We start from the raw sequence: 15010 nt of genomic DNA, 5'->3' as shown, positions 1-15010 counted from the left end.
ACGCTTTTATTTTTTTAGAGGCTTGCTATGCAGAACCATAGATACAAAGGATTTTGACCTTTAGTTTCTAACTTTAATATAAATCTAGCTTCTTTTACCTTGAACCAGAAATATGTATTGGGCTATTTAATTGTCATTTATAATCGGTAAGGATCAGAAAACATCTGCTCTGTAATTTGGGAAAGGTCTTTTAACGACGGGAATGTATAACGAACAACGTTTTGGAAACAAGACGTTTTACAACCAAGCACAGAATATGTGCTGATGTTAATTTTAATTATTGATACATGCCTGTGTTAGGATTTTTGAAGTTGTCTCCGCTTAAACGTTCTTGTTCGTTTGTTTCTTCAGTGAATACAGTATTTAATGACTGAGTAGAATCTCTGCGCGGAGATGATTTTGTTCGAGTCTCCTGATCATCATCTGATCCTGCTGTATCAATTTGTCCAACAGGCTCTTTAAAAACACAATTTAACACGATTATTGTTTTTACTATAAACATGTTTTGTTTAACCTTTTACCGCATGAGCATATTGTAAAAAATGGCCGTTTTCATTGAAAGCCTCCTGTAACAAGTTCAAACTGCTATGAAACTATCAAGAATGCTTCAATACTGATGACACTTGGCACAAATATTGACTGGACCATAGCTTTTTTAACAACATGCTCAATTCTAAATTTCCTGTGACCATGGCAACGGGGACGTCTCCAAATTGCCAAAAATTGCTATTTTGCATTGTTTTGTTTTTTCCATCAAAACTGATTTCAAAGTCCTGATTGAGATATAGTACAAGGCTTTTCAACGTTTGATACACGTTACCTTTAGTTCGATCGACCTGAGGCCATTTTAGCCTGTCACATGTCCAATATGTTCTTGGCGAAGAGGGGGGCTCTCGCCCCTCTTTAAACCCCTGAACAGAAGGGGGCACATCCACCCTCTCGCACCCCCATGATGTACCTTTTTGATAGGGGGCGGCGCCGAAAAAGTGATCACTTTTTAACAACATTTCCAAAACGAAAAAAACAGTGTTTGGGGCCTGTATATGTCATTTTTTACTATTTGTGGCCTCAAAAAAGGAGGATGAAAAGCCACCAAAACACATCTTTATGAGGTCTAAGGTTAAATACTTATAGATTAATAATAATTATTGTAGGTTGAAAGGATTTAGCTCCCCTGATAAATAATCAGACCCAATCCAATTTTACAGCTTTATAACGGAGATAAACCGTGTAACATCCGGCAAAATATATTCAATGGTTTAGAAAAAATCCCTTTAAGATATTATAAAATGCAATAGCAAACGATGGACAAGAAACAGCAAACGGTTAATTACATTTATTGCTTTTTGCTTGTATAAGGACAGGATTTTTTTTTTCATTTGGTTAAACTGTCTAGTTTGAGCTTGCAACTACTGTCTATGAACAGTCTCAGAAAAACCAAGCCTGAACCTTTATTCTTTTTTTTCCGTTTTCGGAGTTGTTTTAAAAGTAATCAATCTTTTCTATTTTATAGAAAAATAATACACTCAAATTTATCTGTATACTAAAACAATAAAATGAAATCGAGAAAACTCTTTACATCGTACTTCTTTTTAAACACATACCTTCAATTTCTATTATTGATTCTTTATATAAAAAGTAAGACTACAAGGAGTGCCATTCAACCTTTAATGTAAGATCATGTATTATTTCCATGAATAAATGTAATGTTTTCCTCTAACATACCCTTAAAATACATATTTACTTCCTGATCATTTCCATGTTTAATAAAACTAGGCGATAAAACTATTTAATCTTCATGGTCGTCAAAAGAAAAGGTATGTTAGATTGTATGATAAACATTCTAACGTATATAAATAAACTTGTTTCTGGGGTAAAATTTGTAACGTTTACACAAAAGTAATAAATTCTAAACAAATGCGATGTACATTACATTATGAATAAGTTTGAAGTGCTTAAAGATAGTACAAATATCAGAACATTATGTGGGTAACAAATATAGAGCTCAGTACAAAATGGATTTGAAACAATGTCGGCGTAAACAGTTTATGATTCTCATATATCTCAGAGATACACACGAGATGTAAATGATAATAATATAGTAATTTGTGGGCATTTAGCTTTGGAATGTGCACTGTTCAATTGTTACACAAAGTAAATTTGTCCTTATGCCTTGAAAACTTACCGTAACCATCAAGTTCATCTTCTTCAGCCACATCTTCTTGTCCTCCTGCTTTGCTTTGACAAGGTAACACTAAAACACCACGAGGTTTTAATTCACGTGGTGGTACTGCAAATGTTGTAATACATGTTTACTTTAAGAAATAAATGATATAAGGGTACATGTAAATACATTCATTTATCACAAAATAATTCATTTTTGTTCGTTCAATTAAAATATACACTGAACAAAACTAATAAAACCCTCACTACATATTCTGAACTTTGTGATTACACATTTTAAAGCAGAACTTAAAATGTAAATGTGAAATTGCTACATCTATTCCAAATAATCATGGTAAATTTCAATAATTTACAATGAAATTTAACGCAATGACAGCTGGATTGAATGGATTAACCAAAGCACTGAATGTGATAAATTTGTTCCGGTTACAAAAAGCAATATTTTTGTAAACTTCGCGAGTTCTTTTACCTGAGCAATTAATCCTGTTTATTTCTTACTAATAGTTATTTTCTATTTGGCCAAAACATCATTACAACGACTCTGAGTATGCTACATAAAAACCTGAACAATCCGCTAATGTGTACAACAACTATCAAATTGGTTCTATAAATATCTAAGCCACGACTTGTCGATTGATGCACAATGTTAAATATATTTCAATACAAAATCATAAAACTTAAGGTCAGTCGTCAACCTAGCCGTACAATTCCAACAAACACATATTTATTGTACCTGAGAGTGTAATGCTACAATATGAATCTTACTACAAGCTTTGATTTTTTCTATTTCGTATATTATAGTCAACGGTGTTCTGCCCCTTACTAAGTTCTGTTTACATATTAAATGCGGTAGTGTGTAGTTGCATTTAGTAAATCGTGCAACCTATTGTGACTTAATTATTTGCTTAAATACATTTTCTACAGTTTTATACAAATTTAATCCTTTCATAGAATTTTCTAAATTTTTTGTATGATCAGTAAAATTTAATGGCGAATTCACAAATAAAAAGAAAAATATATGTTGACTTGTTGGATATCTTGTAAACTGGCAGTTTCCATGGTAATCGTATTCTCAAAACTGTCAAAATAGCGAAACTGTGTTATAACAAATAAAAAATGTATAAGATAGCTTAAAACACACAACAAGCATTGTTTTATGCAAAGATAACCTTATCCAATGATTCTGTATGAAACAAATGATAATCTGAACAAAATGATTTTCCATACGCTTCTTAACTAAACAAAAATGAAAAAGATAAACATGAATTCTGTGAATAAGTAAAGATATTGAAAACTTTCTTTCATAGGATTTTCTAATTTTTTTAATGTTGTGTAAAATTTAATGACAAATTCAAAAAGAAAAAGAAAAATATATGTTGATGTGTTGCATTTTTTGAAAAATGGCAGTTTCCATGGCAACCGTATGTTTCAAAACTGTCAAAATAGCCAAACTGTGATATAAAATGTATAAGACAGCTTATTATACACACAATAAGCATACTTTTATACAAAACTTGCTTTATCTAAGGGTTCTGTATAAAAAAACGATAATCTGAACATATTTCTTCGAAAAATGAGTTTTTCTTGCTTCTTAACTGAACGAAAAATGAGAAAAAGAAACATGAATTCTGTAAATAATTAAAGCTATCAAAAATTTCTGTCATAGAATTTTCTACATTTTTGATATACCAAGTAAAAGTTTATGGTGGATTCAAAAATAGAAATAAAGATATATGTTGACGTGTTAGTTTTTTTGTAAACGGGCAGTTTCCATGGTTACCGCATATTATATGTCAAAATTACCACGCTTTCCTTTCAGAAATATCAGTGTTATACTAGTAAATGCATTGTCATAAATACAACAAAAACATGTTGTAATATATAAATTTCCTTCCTTTTGATGTCATTTGAAGTGAATGATACTGAATATGTTTTTAAAAGAAGTTATATTATTTCTTCACTCGACTAACATACCCGAACATGTATGTAACAGTAAGCAAGTATTCAGAAATTTACAAAGAAAATAATAAAAAATTGGAACATTTCTTAGATATTATTTTTGTTATTTATTCAGCATTTTTAAAATATATCAGTTTAAACTTTGCTCACTTGTCTGCCAGTAGATCAAGTGATGACAAAATTTCGTCACTATACCACAAGTGAGTGGGGTAACGCGCGCAGAATCACCATCAATGCTGTCGTACTAAAGCTAGGAGAAATCCTTTATCTGATGTTGTGTAAACAACCTCTTATTCTTTTGAACCGAGTACTATTCAATTTGACCTTCTTTTTGAAGAGTAATAATCCGTGATTATCTTTCTTGGAAGCGCATAACGATGCGCACAAAAACTACCGAAAACGTCTTTAATTCATAAAAAGTTTGTTGACCTCAGCATATATATACGCAAGAAAAACAATAATTTCAAATTGTTGAATGAAAATTTTGTTTTATTAAAAATGTTTTCTTTCTACATAAAATATTGGATCTCTGATATATCGGGATTTTTTTCTGTTCTTTGAAATGGGTGGAAGAATATTCATACAGACGATTTGATTCATTTAAGTAATAACTATGATCACATACATTCCAATACCTTTTGGAGACGTGGACGCCGTTACCAATAAATCACCAAATTCTTTCTCTTCCTCCAAAAGCTGTATCACCATGTGTCCTGCTTGTAACTCATACCTACCAAGATAATTTGTAATATCGAATATATCATATCAATATAGAGTATGTAAAGGAAATGTATTGCTCACTTACAGGATAGAAAAATCCGCATCAAAGGTGGACGGTAACGTGCACTTCTCAATGTCGTCAATGAACAGGTTCAATCAAACCAAGCCTTCAACATTGCAATGTTGCTGTATTAGGTTTTTTCAAGGTATTCTATTTCACTCTATTTTGTCCATCACGTTTCACTTCTAAAATCGACATGGCCATTTAAAGAAAATTTAACCTCAAAATGTGGCGTTCGCTTATAGCAATTGTTTGTGAAATAAATTGCAGATATATATTTGCTGTGACATCAATCATTGGATTCAACCCAAGTCTTTTAACTAGGAAGCATAAATAAAGCGTTATGTTCATGAGTGTAAAATTGTTCTAAATTATATTTGAATTGGTATAAAGCTTTCAATTTTTAAGATTTCTATTAAAGGTCGGATTTTGAGACAAGCTATGTTCAATACGATACACCTGTATGTAAAAGTAAGCTAGCTGCGTTATACAGTCTCATGTATAAGAGTTTATAAGTTTAACGTAGAAGTTTTTATATGTATGTCGCATATCTATAATTACCTTTCAACAAAATTTAGTTTTTCAATTTCTTCTAGCTCAATTTCAATTTGCCGTACATTATCTTGAGATTTTTTCATAGCTATAAACAATGCCACGTTTTGTCCACTCTCTTTTTTTGCATTGATTTCCTGACGAATCTCTGAAGTTTTATTCTCATTTTTACACAATTGCTCATTCACACTCAGTAATCTTTTCTTTGATTCCTCGTACTTGAGCCGATGCCTCTCATATAACATCTTGTAATGTTTTTCGATCAGATCAATCATGTCCTGTTTATGCTTCTTAATCAAAGATTCTGTTACTTCTTTTAATTGATCCGTTATTGTATTAACTTCGCCATTATCTGCCAATGTTTTAGTTTCACGTGTGAAAACTGTATTAAGTTTGTCTTCATACTCTAAAAACTCCTTAGTTTTAGCGCAGTCAGTAGATGCTTCTTCGATTGTAAGTATCTTCGTATGAGCGTCACTTTTATGTTCTGTAGCTAGGCAAATTACACAGACAACTTTGTCACAATCCACACAAAACATTTCTATAGCATGCGTAGAATGTTTGTCACAAAATGCAGAAAATACATCCTTTTTTATTTTTTTGTTTTTCTTTCCCATCTTTATTTAACAAAAGTCACGATATATTAAAAACCTACATATGAAATTAAATAACCAACAATCAGCTTTTTTTCTGAAGGCTTTGACTATTGTTTTAATCCACTGTTAACAAAAAGTTAAGTAAATATTTTGATATCTCACTTACGAATAACTCCCCGTTTGACGTACAGATAATATTCTTCTACAGGCTCGTATAAAACATATGCATTTTATCTGTTTATAAATCAAATAGTTAAACAGTGAGTTGATAACATTTCTGTTCTACATGAAAGACGTTTCAATCATTCTACCTTCAATATGATAGGACAGAAAAGATATATCTATAAGGTTTTAAATGAAATGATTTATCTTAATATAAACGTTTTTATATTTAATGCTAACCAGTTCAATACTGCCTTTTATGTAACACATTAATTCGCTTTAGTAATAATGCTGTGTCAAACCTTTAGTTGCTGTGCGTGTTAATTTTCATGATTCTGTATATGTTTAGAATTAAATAGAACTTATTTGTTTCGTTACTTGTTTCCTAACGTTACATTTTTAAATTCAGTTATAAATTCAATTATCATTACTGCACTAAAATGGTTAAAAGTTGCACCGCAATGATAACTATAATTTAAAAGTTTTGTTTTCTCATCGTCCGCCTCACCGATTTACGTCTGTCGTTATCTACTTTACAAGCTTCTGTTTCCCGTACTTCGATGAAATCAGTTGAAAAGTGTTTGACCTTTTACAGTAGTCATGACATAAAAAATTGTTTTTTCACACATCAAATTATGATTTCTTCCTAGTTCTGAGTATGATGTATAAATATTCATTCAAAACAAACAGATATTATCTTTTTATACAAACGGTATTATTTGTTTAAAGGAATGCCCATTTGTCATAGTCTTGTTATACTCGGCAAACAATACAGTTACCATTTAATTTGATCGTTTGACAATTTACAAATAATATTTCTATGTTAAAAAAATGAAAAAAAAATATTGACCGAATATTGTTATTGAAACATTGTTCAGAATGAATGCATACTTTTATTACATATTTTTTATGAAGAAGGTGTTTAATTATTGTTGGTATTGGTATTAAAAAGCGAATAAGTATGCATTCGAGTGGTTCTATAATTGTTGTGTAAAAGGTTGAGATTTAACATTGATTTTCATAATGTTTCGAGAAGAAATAAATGTCTCAACCTCAAAACCAAATATTTTGTCTTGAGCGTTACACATTTGGTTTTATATTTAAAGTCGTATTCTGAAGTAATAGTTAATCCAATAGATCTCGATATAAAACGAAAATACATGTACGCAATGAATTTACAACGAATTTGGCAATGTGCCCAAACAGGAAAGAGTAAGGGGATCGACAGAAAACCAATACATTATTGGATAGATTTTATGGGTGACGCGTTCTACGTCCTTAAAATAGACACACAGTTTTACTTGTGAAAAAACTTCGAATTCATTTAGACTTAGTGATGATAAAATGCGAGCCTTTGTAAATCACGCAGACGAAAAAAAGTAAATACCGATAAATTAAATAGTATAATAGATTGTCTACGTTATCTAAGTTAATTATTTTATAATTCATCACGGCTTTGTTTAAAAAATAAAAAGTACGAGTAGTGAATCTCATAATCAAATGACACCGTAAATGACACAACTCAAATATATATATTACTTAAGTCAAAAACTAATCTTCAATAAAATTATGTGTGTCTATATTGCTACAAAACTTGAAAATAGGGTGATCCCTCGGAAGCATAAATCACAACAAAATTACATGAAATTACAGATTCGACTTTATTGAGTCTGTGCATGAGGAAAAATAATGTAGTGCAACATCCTTTATACCCCTAGCATAGGCTTGAACAGTACTCAAATTTTAACACGTGCGGAACTCAATTGTCAACACTAAATGTACAGAAATCAATGTTCGCTAAAAACTGCAACATGCATGCCATTTGTTTATTTACTTCCCCTGTGTGAAAATGGAAAGTTAAAAGGAATAAAACTAGTTTGCAAAAGAAAGTAAACAAAAGGAGAAAATACCCAAATTCAAAGAACATGTGTGGTTAGATCGTTCATGTGAATTAAAAAAAATGTAAGCCTTGTGTGTTGTTTTTGTTGTTATTATTATATTGATGGTATCCATTTATTATTTGAATTCAATCATTCTCTATCTCAAATTTTTATCAATATTATAGTTTGTAAAACACAAACTACTAAACCTAAAGCGTAAAGATGATTTCAAACTATCAGGACTCTTTCCGTATGGTTAAGAATTTCTTCAGTTTCAAACGGAGAGAGTTCAATATATTTGTATGTCTCAAATTCAGTCACCCAATGAATTTTCTGATCACTGCGCTATACACTTTTGCTTAAATTGTAATTATTCAATTGAAGCACGTGACCAAAAATCGAACGAGGCGAACCAGTCATTTCATGGGATTATTCGCGCGCAAATGAGTTCTATGACAATATGTTGAGTAATTCATGGGATAATGCGTTTTATATATTTGGTAAATATAAGCTACCTAAAAACAATCAGAAAGTTAATTCAAATAAAAATAAATGGTTTAATACCGAATGTCTTCAAGCGCGAAGAGAATTTAATAAAGCAAGAAATAAATATTTACAACTTTACAAACAGAAACTCTGAAAATAAATCAGAGTTCTTAAGTAAAAAAGGTTTTTATATACAGATAAAACCTAAACCAAAAATAAACAAGCAATTATCATAGTATTGCAAGCAATCCATAAGTCCCCTACCGGCTAGAACCCCAGCAACATTCTGATGGGCCATTCAATTTTACCAGTGGATGAATGAAATGAATGAACTTAAATCTTTTGAGTTCTAAGTTTGTCTATATCACAGAAATGTGTTAAGTTTCCCTGCCTAGTAAGGAAATTATGTTTATACAACCTTGTCATATTATTATGAAGTGGGATTTTAAAGTAAATCCTATAAGGAATGAAGAAGTTGGAGTGAAAAATACCAATTTCTCGAAAAAAATATAAGTTCAAGGGGGAGATAATTCTGGAAATAGTCTTGCCAGAGTATTTAACCTTCTCAAAAATGTTGAGTGATAATAAGAAACATATATATGAAGTTTGAAGCAGATACATTAGGAAATAAAGAAGTTATTTAAAAAAGACAACATTTTTTTCATAAAAATTCTAAGTTCAAGGGAGGTAATACTGATAATTTTTGTGCCAGAGTTGTAAACCTTGTCACATATGATGTGGTTGATGGCCAGAAACTTATATTTAAAGTTTGAAGTAAACACCTTAAGAAATAAAGAACTTATAGTGGAAAAGCTGAAAAATTTAAATCAGAAATCTTGAAATTCAGGCTATTTGTTGCCATAGCAACCAGAATTTTCAACATAGGAAGAAAAGAAAAAGATGTGCATAATCTCCAGACTGCCATCTACCCATATTTTAAGTTTCATAAAAATATTTTTAGTACTTTTTGAGTTATCACTGGATCCAGTTTATGTGTTAAATTTGCCATATTTTCAGACTATTTGTTGCCATAGCAACCAAAATTTTCAACATAGGAAGAAAAAAAAGACGTGCATAATGTCCATACTGCCATCTATCCATATATCAAGTTTCATAAAAATATTTTCAGTACTTTTTGCGTTATCGCGGGATCCAGTTTTGTGGATGGACGGACTGACGGACGGACAGACGGACGGACAGACGGACAGACAGACAGACGGACGGAGGGTAAACCTAAAGTCCCCTCCGGTTAAACCGGTAGGGGACTAAAAATAAACTTTAAGAGGGCAATCGCATTGCAGAGCTCACTAAAAGTAATCCAAAATCTTTTTGGAGAAACATTAATTTGCAATATAAAAAATGTCATCTGATCCCGTAAATGTACGGTTTCAAGATTTATTTGAACATTTCAACATTATATATGCTTAACGACCCGAATCGAATGAAAGTAATTTTAATAATTATGAAAGTCAGGCAAACTTTATCCAAGATGAAAATTTGGATATTGAATTCACAGAATCGGAAGTAAGAAACGCAGTTTGTGTCCAGAATAATTCTAAAAGTCCAGGAATGTACAGCCTTATAGCAGAAATATTTAAAACATTCGAACTTATTTCACTTTTTTAATTAAAACTTTACAATAAAATATTCAAACACGGATATTTTCCAGAAAACTGGACTGAAGGGCTAATTATACTCATACTTAAAGGCGGAAGTGAAGAAGTCAAACATTTTAGAGGCTTCACACTTAATAACATTTTGTCGAAAATATACTCAAAAAAAAGTAAGTATGTTAACTAAATGGGCCAAAAAGCATGAAAAATTAATAGACAATCAAAAGAATAAATCCACTATCGACTATACTTTTGTACTCTATTCACTTATTGCAAAAACATTATCAAATAAAGAAAAAATGTTCGTTGTTTGATAGAATTGACCGTGTACTTCTATGGCAAAAACTTTTGGACGGTAATGTAAGTTCTAAATTTACCTTAAGGTCTATGTATACCTCTGCTAAATCTTCCGTTATAGCAATGTCAAGTCAGTTCCAATAAATTCATACGTTGGAGTAAAACAGGGAGACCCTTCAAGCAGTTTATTGTGTCTATTTTTTCTTAATGATATTTTTGAAAATACACGGAGTAATTTAGACGGAATAATTAATCTTGGTGATATGCAAATATTTCTATTATTGTTTGCAGATGACGCTACGATTTGTTCTAAAAACTCTAACACATTACAGTCATTATTAAACGATATAGAATTATACTGTAATAATTACAATTTGAAACTTAATGTTAATAAAACAAAAATAATGATTTTTTTTGAAAACGGTCGTCACACAAAATTATGAATTTTACTTAATATATAACACAAAAATCAAAGTTGTCAAATCCTTTCAATATCTAGGTGTACATCTATTCAAGAACGGACAATTGAATAAAACACAGGAACGTATAGCACAACATGCATCTTTCGCTCTTCATAATTTGTTTATTATCTTTAATCAAGTAGATTTACCCGTTTCACAGCAAATAAAATTATTTGATTCTCTCGTATCATCAACTTTGAATTACGCGGCGGAGGTATGGGGATCACACATCGCACCCGCTGTCGAAGTTATTAATTCTAAATTTTGTAGAAAAATTTTAGGAATTAAAATATCCACAAACCGAGAAGCGTTATATAGCGAACTTGGTCGAACACCTATGTACATTCAACGGAAAATTATTATGATTAAATATTGGATTAAGTTAGTATCGCTGCAAGAAAGTACTATCCGTTTTAAAACTTATGCTATGTTAAGAATTGATACTGACAATGGACAGTCATATAATGGTAAAAATTGGGCTTACACTTTTAAACAAATATTAGATGAATCTGGATATTATTAAATATTTGTATGGGAAAACCAATATAACATACATGTAGATTTTAAAGCAATTAAATTCAGAATTCTTAGTTTGTATAACAAAAAATGATATACATTGTTAAATAATTCACCTCGTCTTGATACATACAGTTTATTTAAACCTATTTTTTATTTAGAAAAATATTTAAGTGTAATTAAAGAATAAAACTATAGAATATCCTTATCTAGATTCAGAACATTGTCCCATAATTTAGCTATTGAATATGGAAGATATCGTAATATTACAAGAAATGAACGTTATTGTGAAAATTATAATCAAGTAGAGAATGAATATCACTTCTTTCTTATTTGTCCGAAGTTCTCCGATTTGAGAAAAAAGTATCTTAAACGGTATTACTACACAGGGCCGACAAAGCAAAAGTTTACCAATTTAATGTCCGAATCATCGTTAACTGTAATTATTGGTTCAAGTAAATTTATATATCGTACTAACATTTTAAGAAATCAATACTATCAAATGTGATCTGTATTTTATTAATATAATTGTAAGGCTCTTCTGATAAAAATCCATGTTCTTGTGTTGTTTGTGTTTATATATTTTGTACTTGCTATAAACATGTATTTCTTTAATGCAATAAAGTTTTTTGAAGTAAACTAATGTCCTCGTTTTTTTCATTTCGGAAGTAATTTTAATTAAAGTGACATTGTATGCATATCTAAAGGTATATAGTGAGTGAGCAGGTGAGAGTCAAAATAAATTTTTATTTTGCCATAATATCTTTTGATTTAATAATTTACTTCGCAAAAACGATAAATAACACCGGAATTCAAACGAAATTTCAGTAAATAATCATTTAGAATTTACCTGTAGCGCATAATTTATAAAAAGAGTGGGTCAGTCTTTTTATATTTTGGACAGATTTTTAATTTTATCCTAAACATTTTGAAATATAATCTGTTGGCCAAACATCATTAAAACTGTCAATCTTTTGAAATATAAATTAAATTCAGCTCATTTTGACAGTGGAAATATGAGCATAATCTCACTTTAAAATTGTATCCTTTGATAGCGATGGTATTTCTTTTCAAAAGACTGACAGCAGTTTTAACAACCATGGTAACGCGTAAGCGCCCCAGTCCAAATTTTGTAATGAACCTTTTATGTGTTAACAATACTATGTTCTTAATAAGATAAACTTCTCAATAGATGAATGAATGAAATATTTTGTAGGATTATTATGTTTGCTGTTCAATAATACGAACGACCAGTGGTGACATTTCACTATCTTGAATTCCTAGGTACATCTTAAGAATTCCCAAACTCTCGATTTATATAGAATTCACGGATATACGATTTCAAGTTCATGAGTTCACATTTTAGCTTCACGAATTCAAATATTAACTTCAAGAATTCATTAAATTTACGAATTCGCGATTTCAATTACACGATTTTTCTATTTTAATTCACGAATTCAAATTTATGAATTCATGTTTACAATTTCGTGATTTAAACTTCGTGAATTCATAATTAAAACATGAATTAACGAAATCCAAACATGAATTCATGAAGTTGAATTCGTTTAAGTTTATATTTCAATGCTTATATTAAGCTAAGAACTTTACAGCCTGAAGTCATCATATAATTGATGTGTTCATGTCAACTTTTATCTTCATTTTATGTAAGTCCAAAGTGATTTTGAGTTTTTATAAAGTAAATAAGTTAGGATTTTCAAAGGATATAGAAGGACGTTGTCCATCATGTAAGAAAAAGACACATTTTATTTTCGCTTTCTATTACTTACTTTATCTTGTTTGCTTGCTTTGTCACTAACTTTGTTAAGTTATCGCTTATTTTTCGATCGCTTATATGTAGATTTATGAAAAATAAGTAACATTAAATTTTGTAAAAGAAATAAAATCTGGTCTAGACCAGGTGTTGGTTACAGTTGAGACTGAAACAAAATAGAATATTCTCTTATCGTAAAAGGTTCAAGGAATATGAAAACAAAATATTAAAGACCTTCATGTTCATGAAAATGAAAAGTGAAACAGTTCAGTTTTTAAGAGAAAATATGAGACCTGACCAAGTGCTACGCACAATTGAGAGACGAGAAGAAACAAAAGCAAAACGTGTTAACTACAAGGGAATGAGGTTACTTAAAGATAAGTTTAAGATGTGTCTGTTTACATTTTTGTAACAGGAGAGGTGCACAACCGATGCGACATGTTGCAGAGTTATCATAAGCCGCAAGTCTCCAACGCTATTTGTATGCTACTTTATTTATGTAGAGACAATGCTTAAACTCAATTGTGTTCTTTCTGTGATTTGGTTTTAACCGTTATAAATAAACAAACACAAAAGCAAAGTTTCTATATTTTAATAATCGTATTTAATAACCGTATTAAACGAAAAATAAATATTCTTTCTTTAATTTTTTAAGAATATTATAGACGTAACACTATTGGAAATTTAACCAACATTTATGAATCATAGTTCATTTATTTCATGTGATCTTATTTACAATAAGATGAATGAATTACTCTCAGCAAAATTGCAAGGTATGAAAATTAATATAAATGAGAGATAGAGCAATAACGTGGCTATTTAAGCAGCGTTACCCAAGATGTCGATAAAATCTTACTTTATACATGATATTCTATGTAACCAGCATTATAACATACTCTAACACTATAGAATATTTCTCTTATAAAAACAAAGAAGGTCGGAAGTGTGATATATTTCACAACAATGCACTTGCCGTTCTTGTCTCCTCCCTTTGTATTTTCAAACCGATACATTGACGGTGCCATTTTGTTTGAAAAGTCTGATTAATAAAAACAACATTTTGGTGAATTTTGTTCTGAAAACTATCTGAAATGATAGAAAATGGTCTAACTAAGAAAATAATCCGAACACCAATACCTTAAATTCAGTCATTAACGCTGTACAGACCTTTAAAGTGTTGTTTACTTGACGCCATAATGTAACGCCAAACAGCGCTTGCAAAAACAGTAAAACAGAACGCTATTTCAATGTCGCAAACAAGTTAAATTTCACATTTATTTCACTATAAATAATTTGTGCTTTGCTTGAAAAACATAAAGTGAAATAAAATAAACACACATAAATTGTATCCAATTTTTCAAAATTTATTATTCTTAAAATGTGTGTGCAAACGGTATATTTATACCTACGTTTCATTACAGGCGGGGACTGGCCGGTATAGAGGAATCGATGGGACATCGTTGATAATTTGAGATCGGAGAGAAACATTTCAATCATGTCCGAGTAGATGTTGGCGGTCATTCTCCCTCTGTGGTCCATTAGGCATTCGGACGGTTTCCGAAGGGAACTCGCCCGGTCATCCGGTGAAAACCCTTGGCATCTTCTTTCCTAGCACCGGTCGATATTCTTAAGGTAATCGACAGACCACCGTACGATTACTGTCCAATTGCATTCCGTTATCTGGCCACTTTGCAACAATCGTACGGTGACGGTAAAGTATACGTGCGATATCCGGTCGGCTGTCGGACGGTA

At 30.7% G+C, this 15010-nt stretch overlaps 1 protein-coding gene across 1 annotated transcript; it reads right to left on the bottom strand.

Annotated features, from left to right (window-relative positions):
* Positions 1-128: 128 nt before the first annotated feature.
* On the bottom strand, positions 129-6249 carry LOC132723082 (uncharacterized). Its single transcript, XM_060707745.1, has 4 exons — positions 5486-6249; positions 4779-4873; positions 2186-2290; positions 129-456 (listed from the first exon to the last, which is right to left on the bottom strand). The coding sequence occupies exons 1-4, from the start codon at positions 6091-6093 to the stop codon at positions 278-280; spliced, it is 987 nt and encodes a 328-aa protein (XP_060563728.1). The 5' UTR covers positions 6094-6249; the 3' UTR covers positions 129-277.
* Positions 6250-15010: the final 8761 nt, after the last annotated feature.

Source organism: Ruditapes philippinarum, unplaced genomic scaffold, assembly GCF_026571515.1.
Source record: "Ruditapes philippinarum isolate M1 unplaced genomic scaffold, ASM2657151v2 ctg4153_1_1_1_1, whole genome shotgun sequence".
Taxonomy (NCBI): Eukaryota; Metazoa; Mollusca; class Bivalvia; order Venerida; family Veneridae; genus Ruditapes; species Ruditapes philippinarum.
The sequence above is the reverse complement of the archived record's forward strand: the minus strand, read 5'-3'. Positions and strand labels throughout refer to the sequence as shown.

What these genes read in the sequence shown, in the direction of transcription:
- LOC132723082 (XM_060707745.1), bottom strand. Translation starts at nt 6,093, where the DNA reads ATGGGAAAGAAAAACAAAAAAATAAAAAAGGATGTATTTTCTGCATTT. An exon ending in AAACTAAATTTTGTTGAAAG is followed by an intron (nt 4,874 to 5,485) that starts GTAATTATAGAT and finishes TTATCTTGGTAG; the next exon opens with GTATGAGTTACAAGCAGGAC. An exon ending in AGATGAACTTGATGGTTACG is followed by an intron (nt 457 to 2,185) that starts GTAAGTTTTCAA and finishes GTGTTTTTAAAG; the next exon opens with AGCCTGTTGGACAAATTGAT.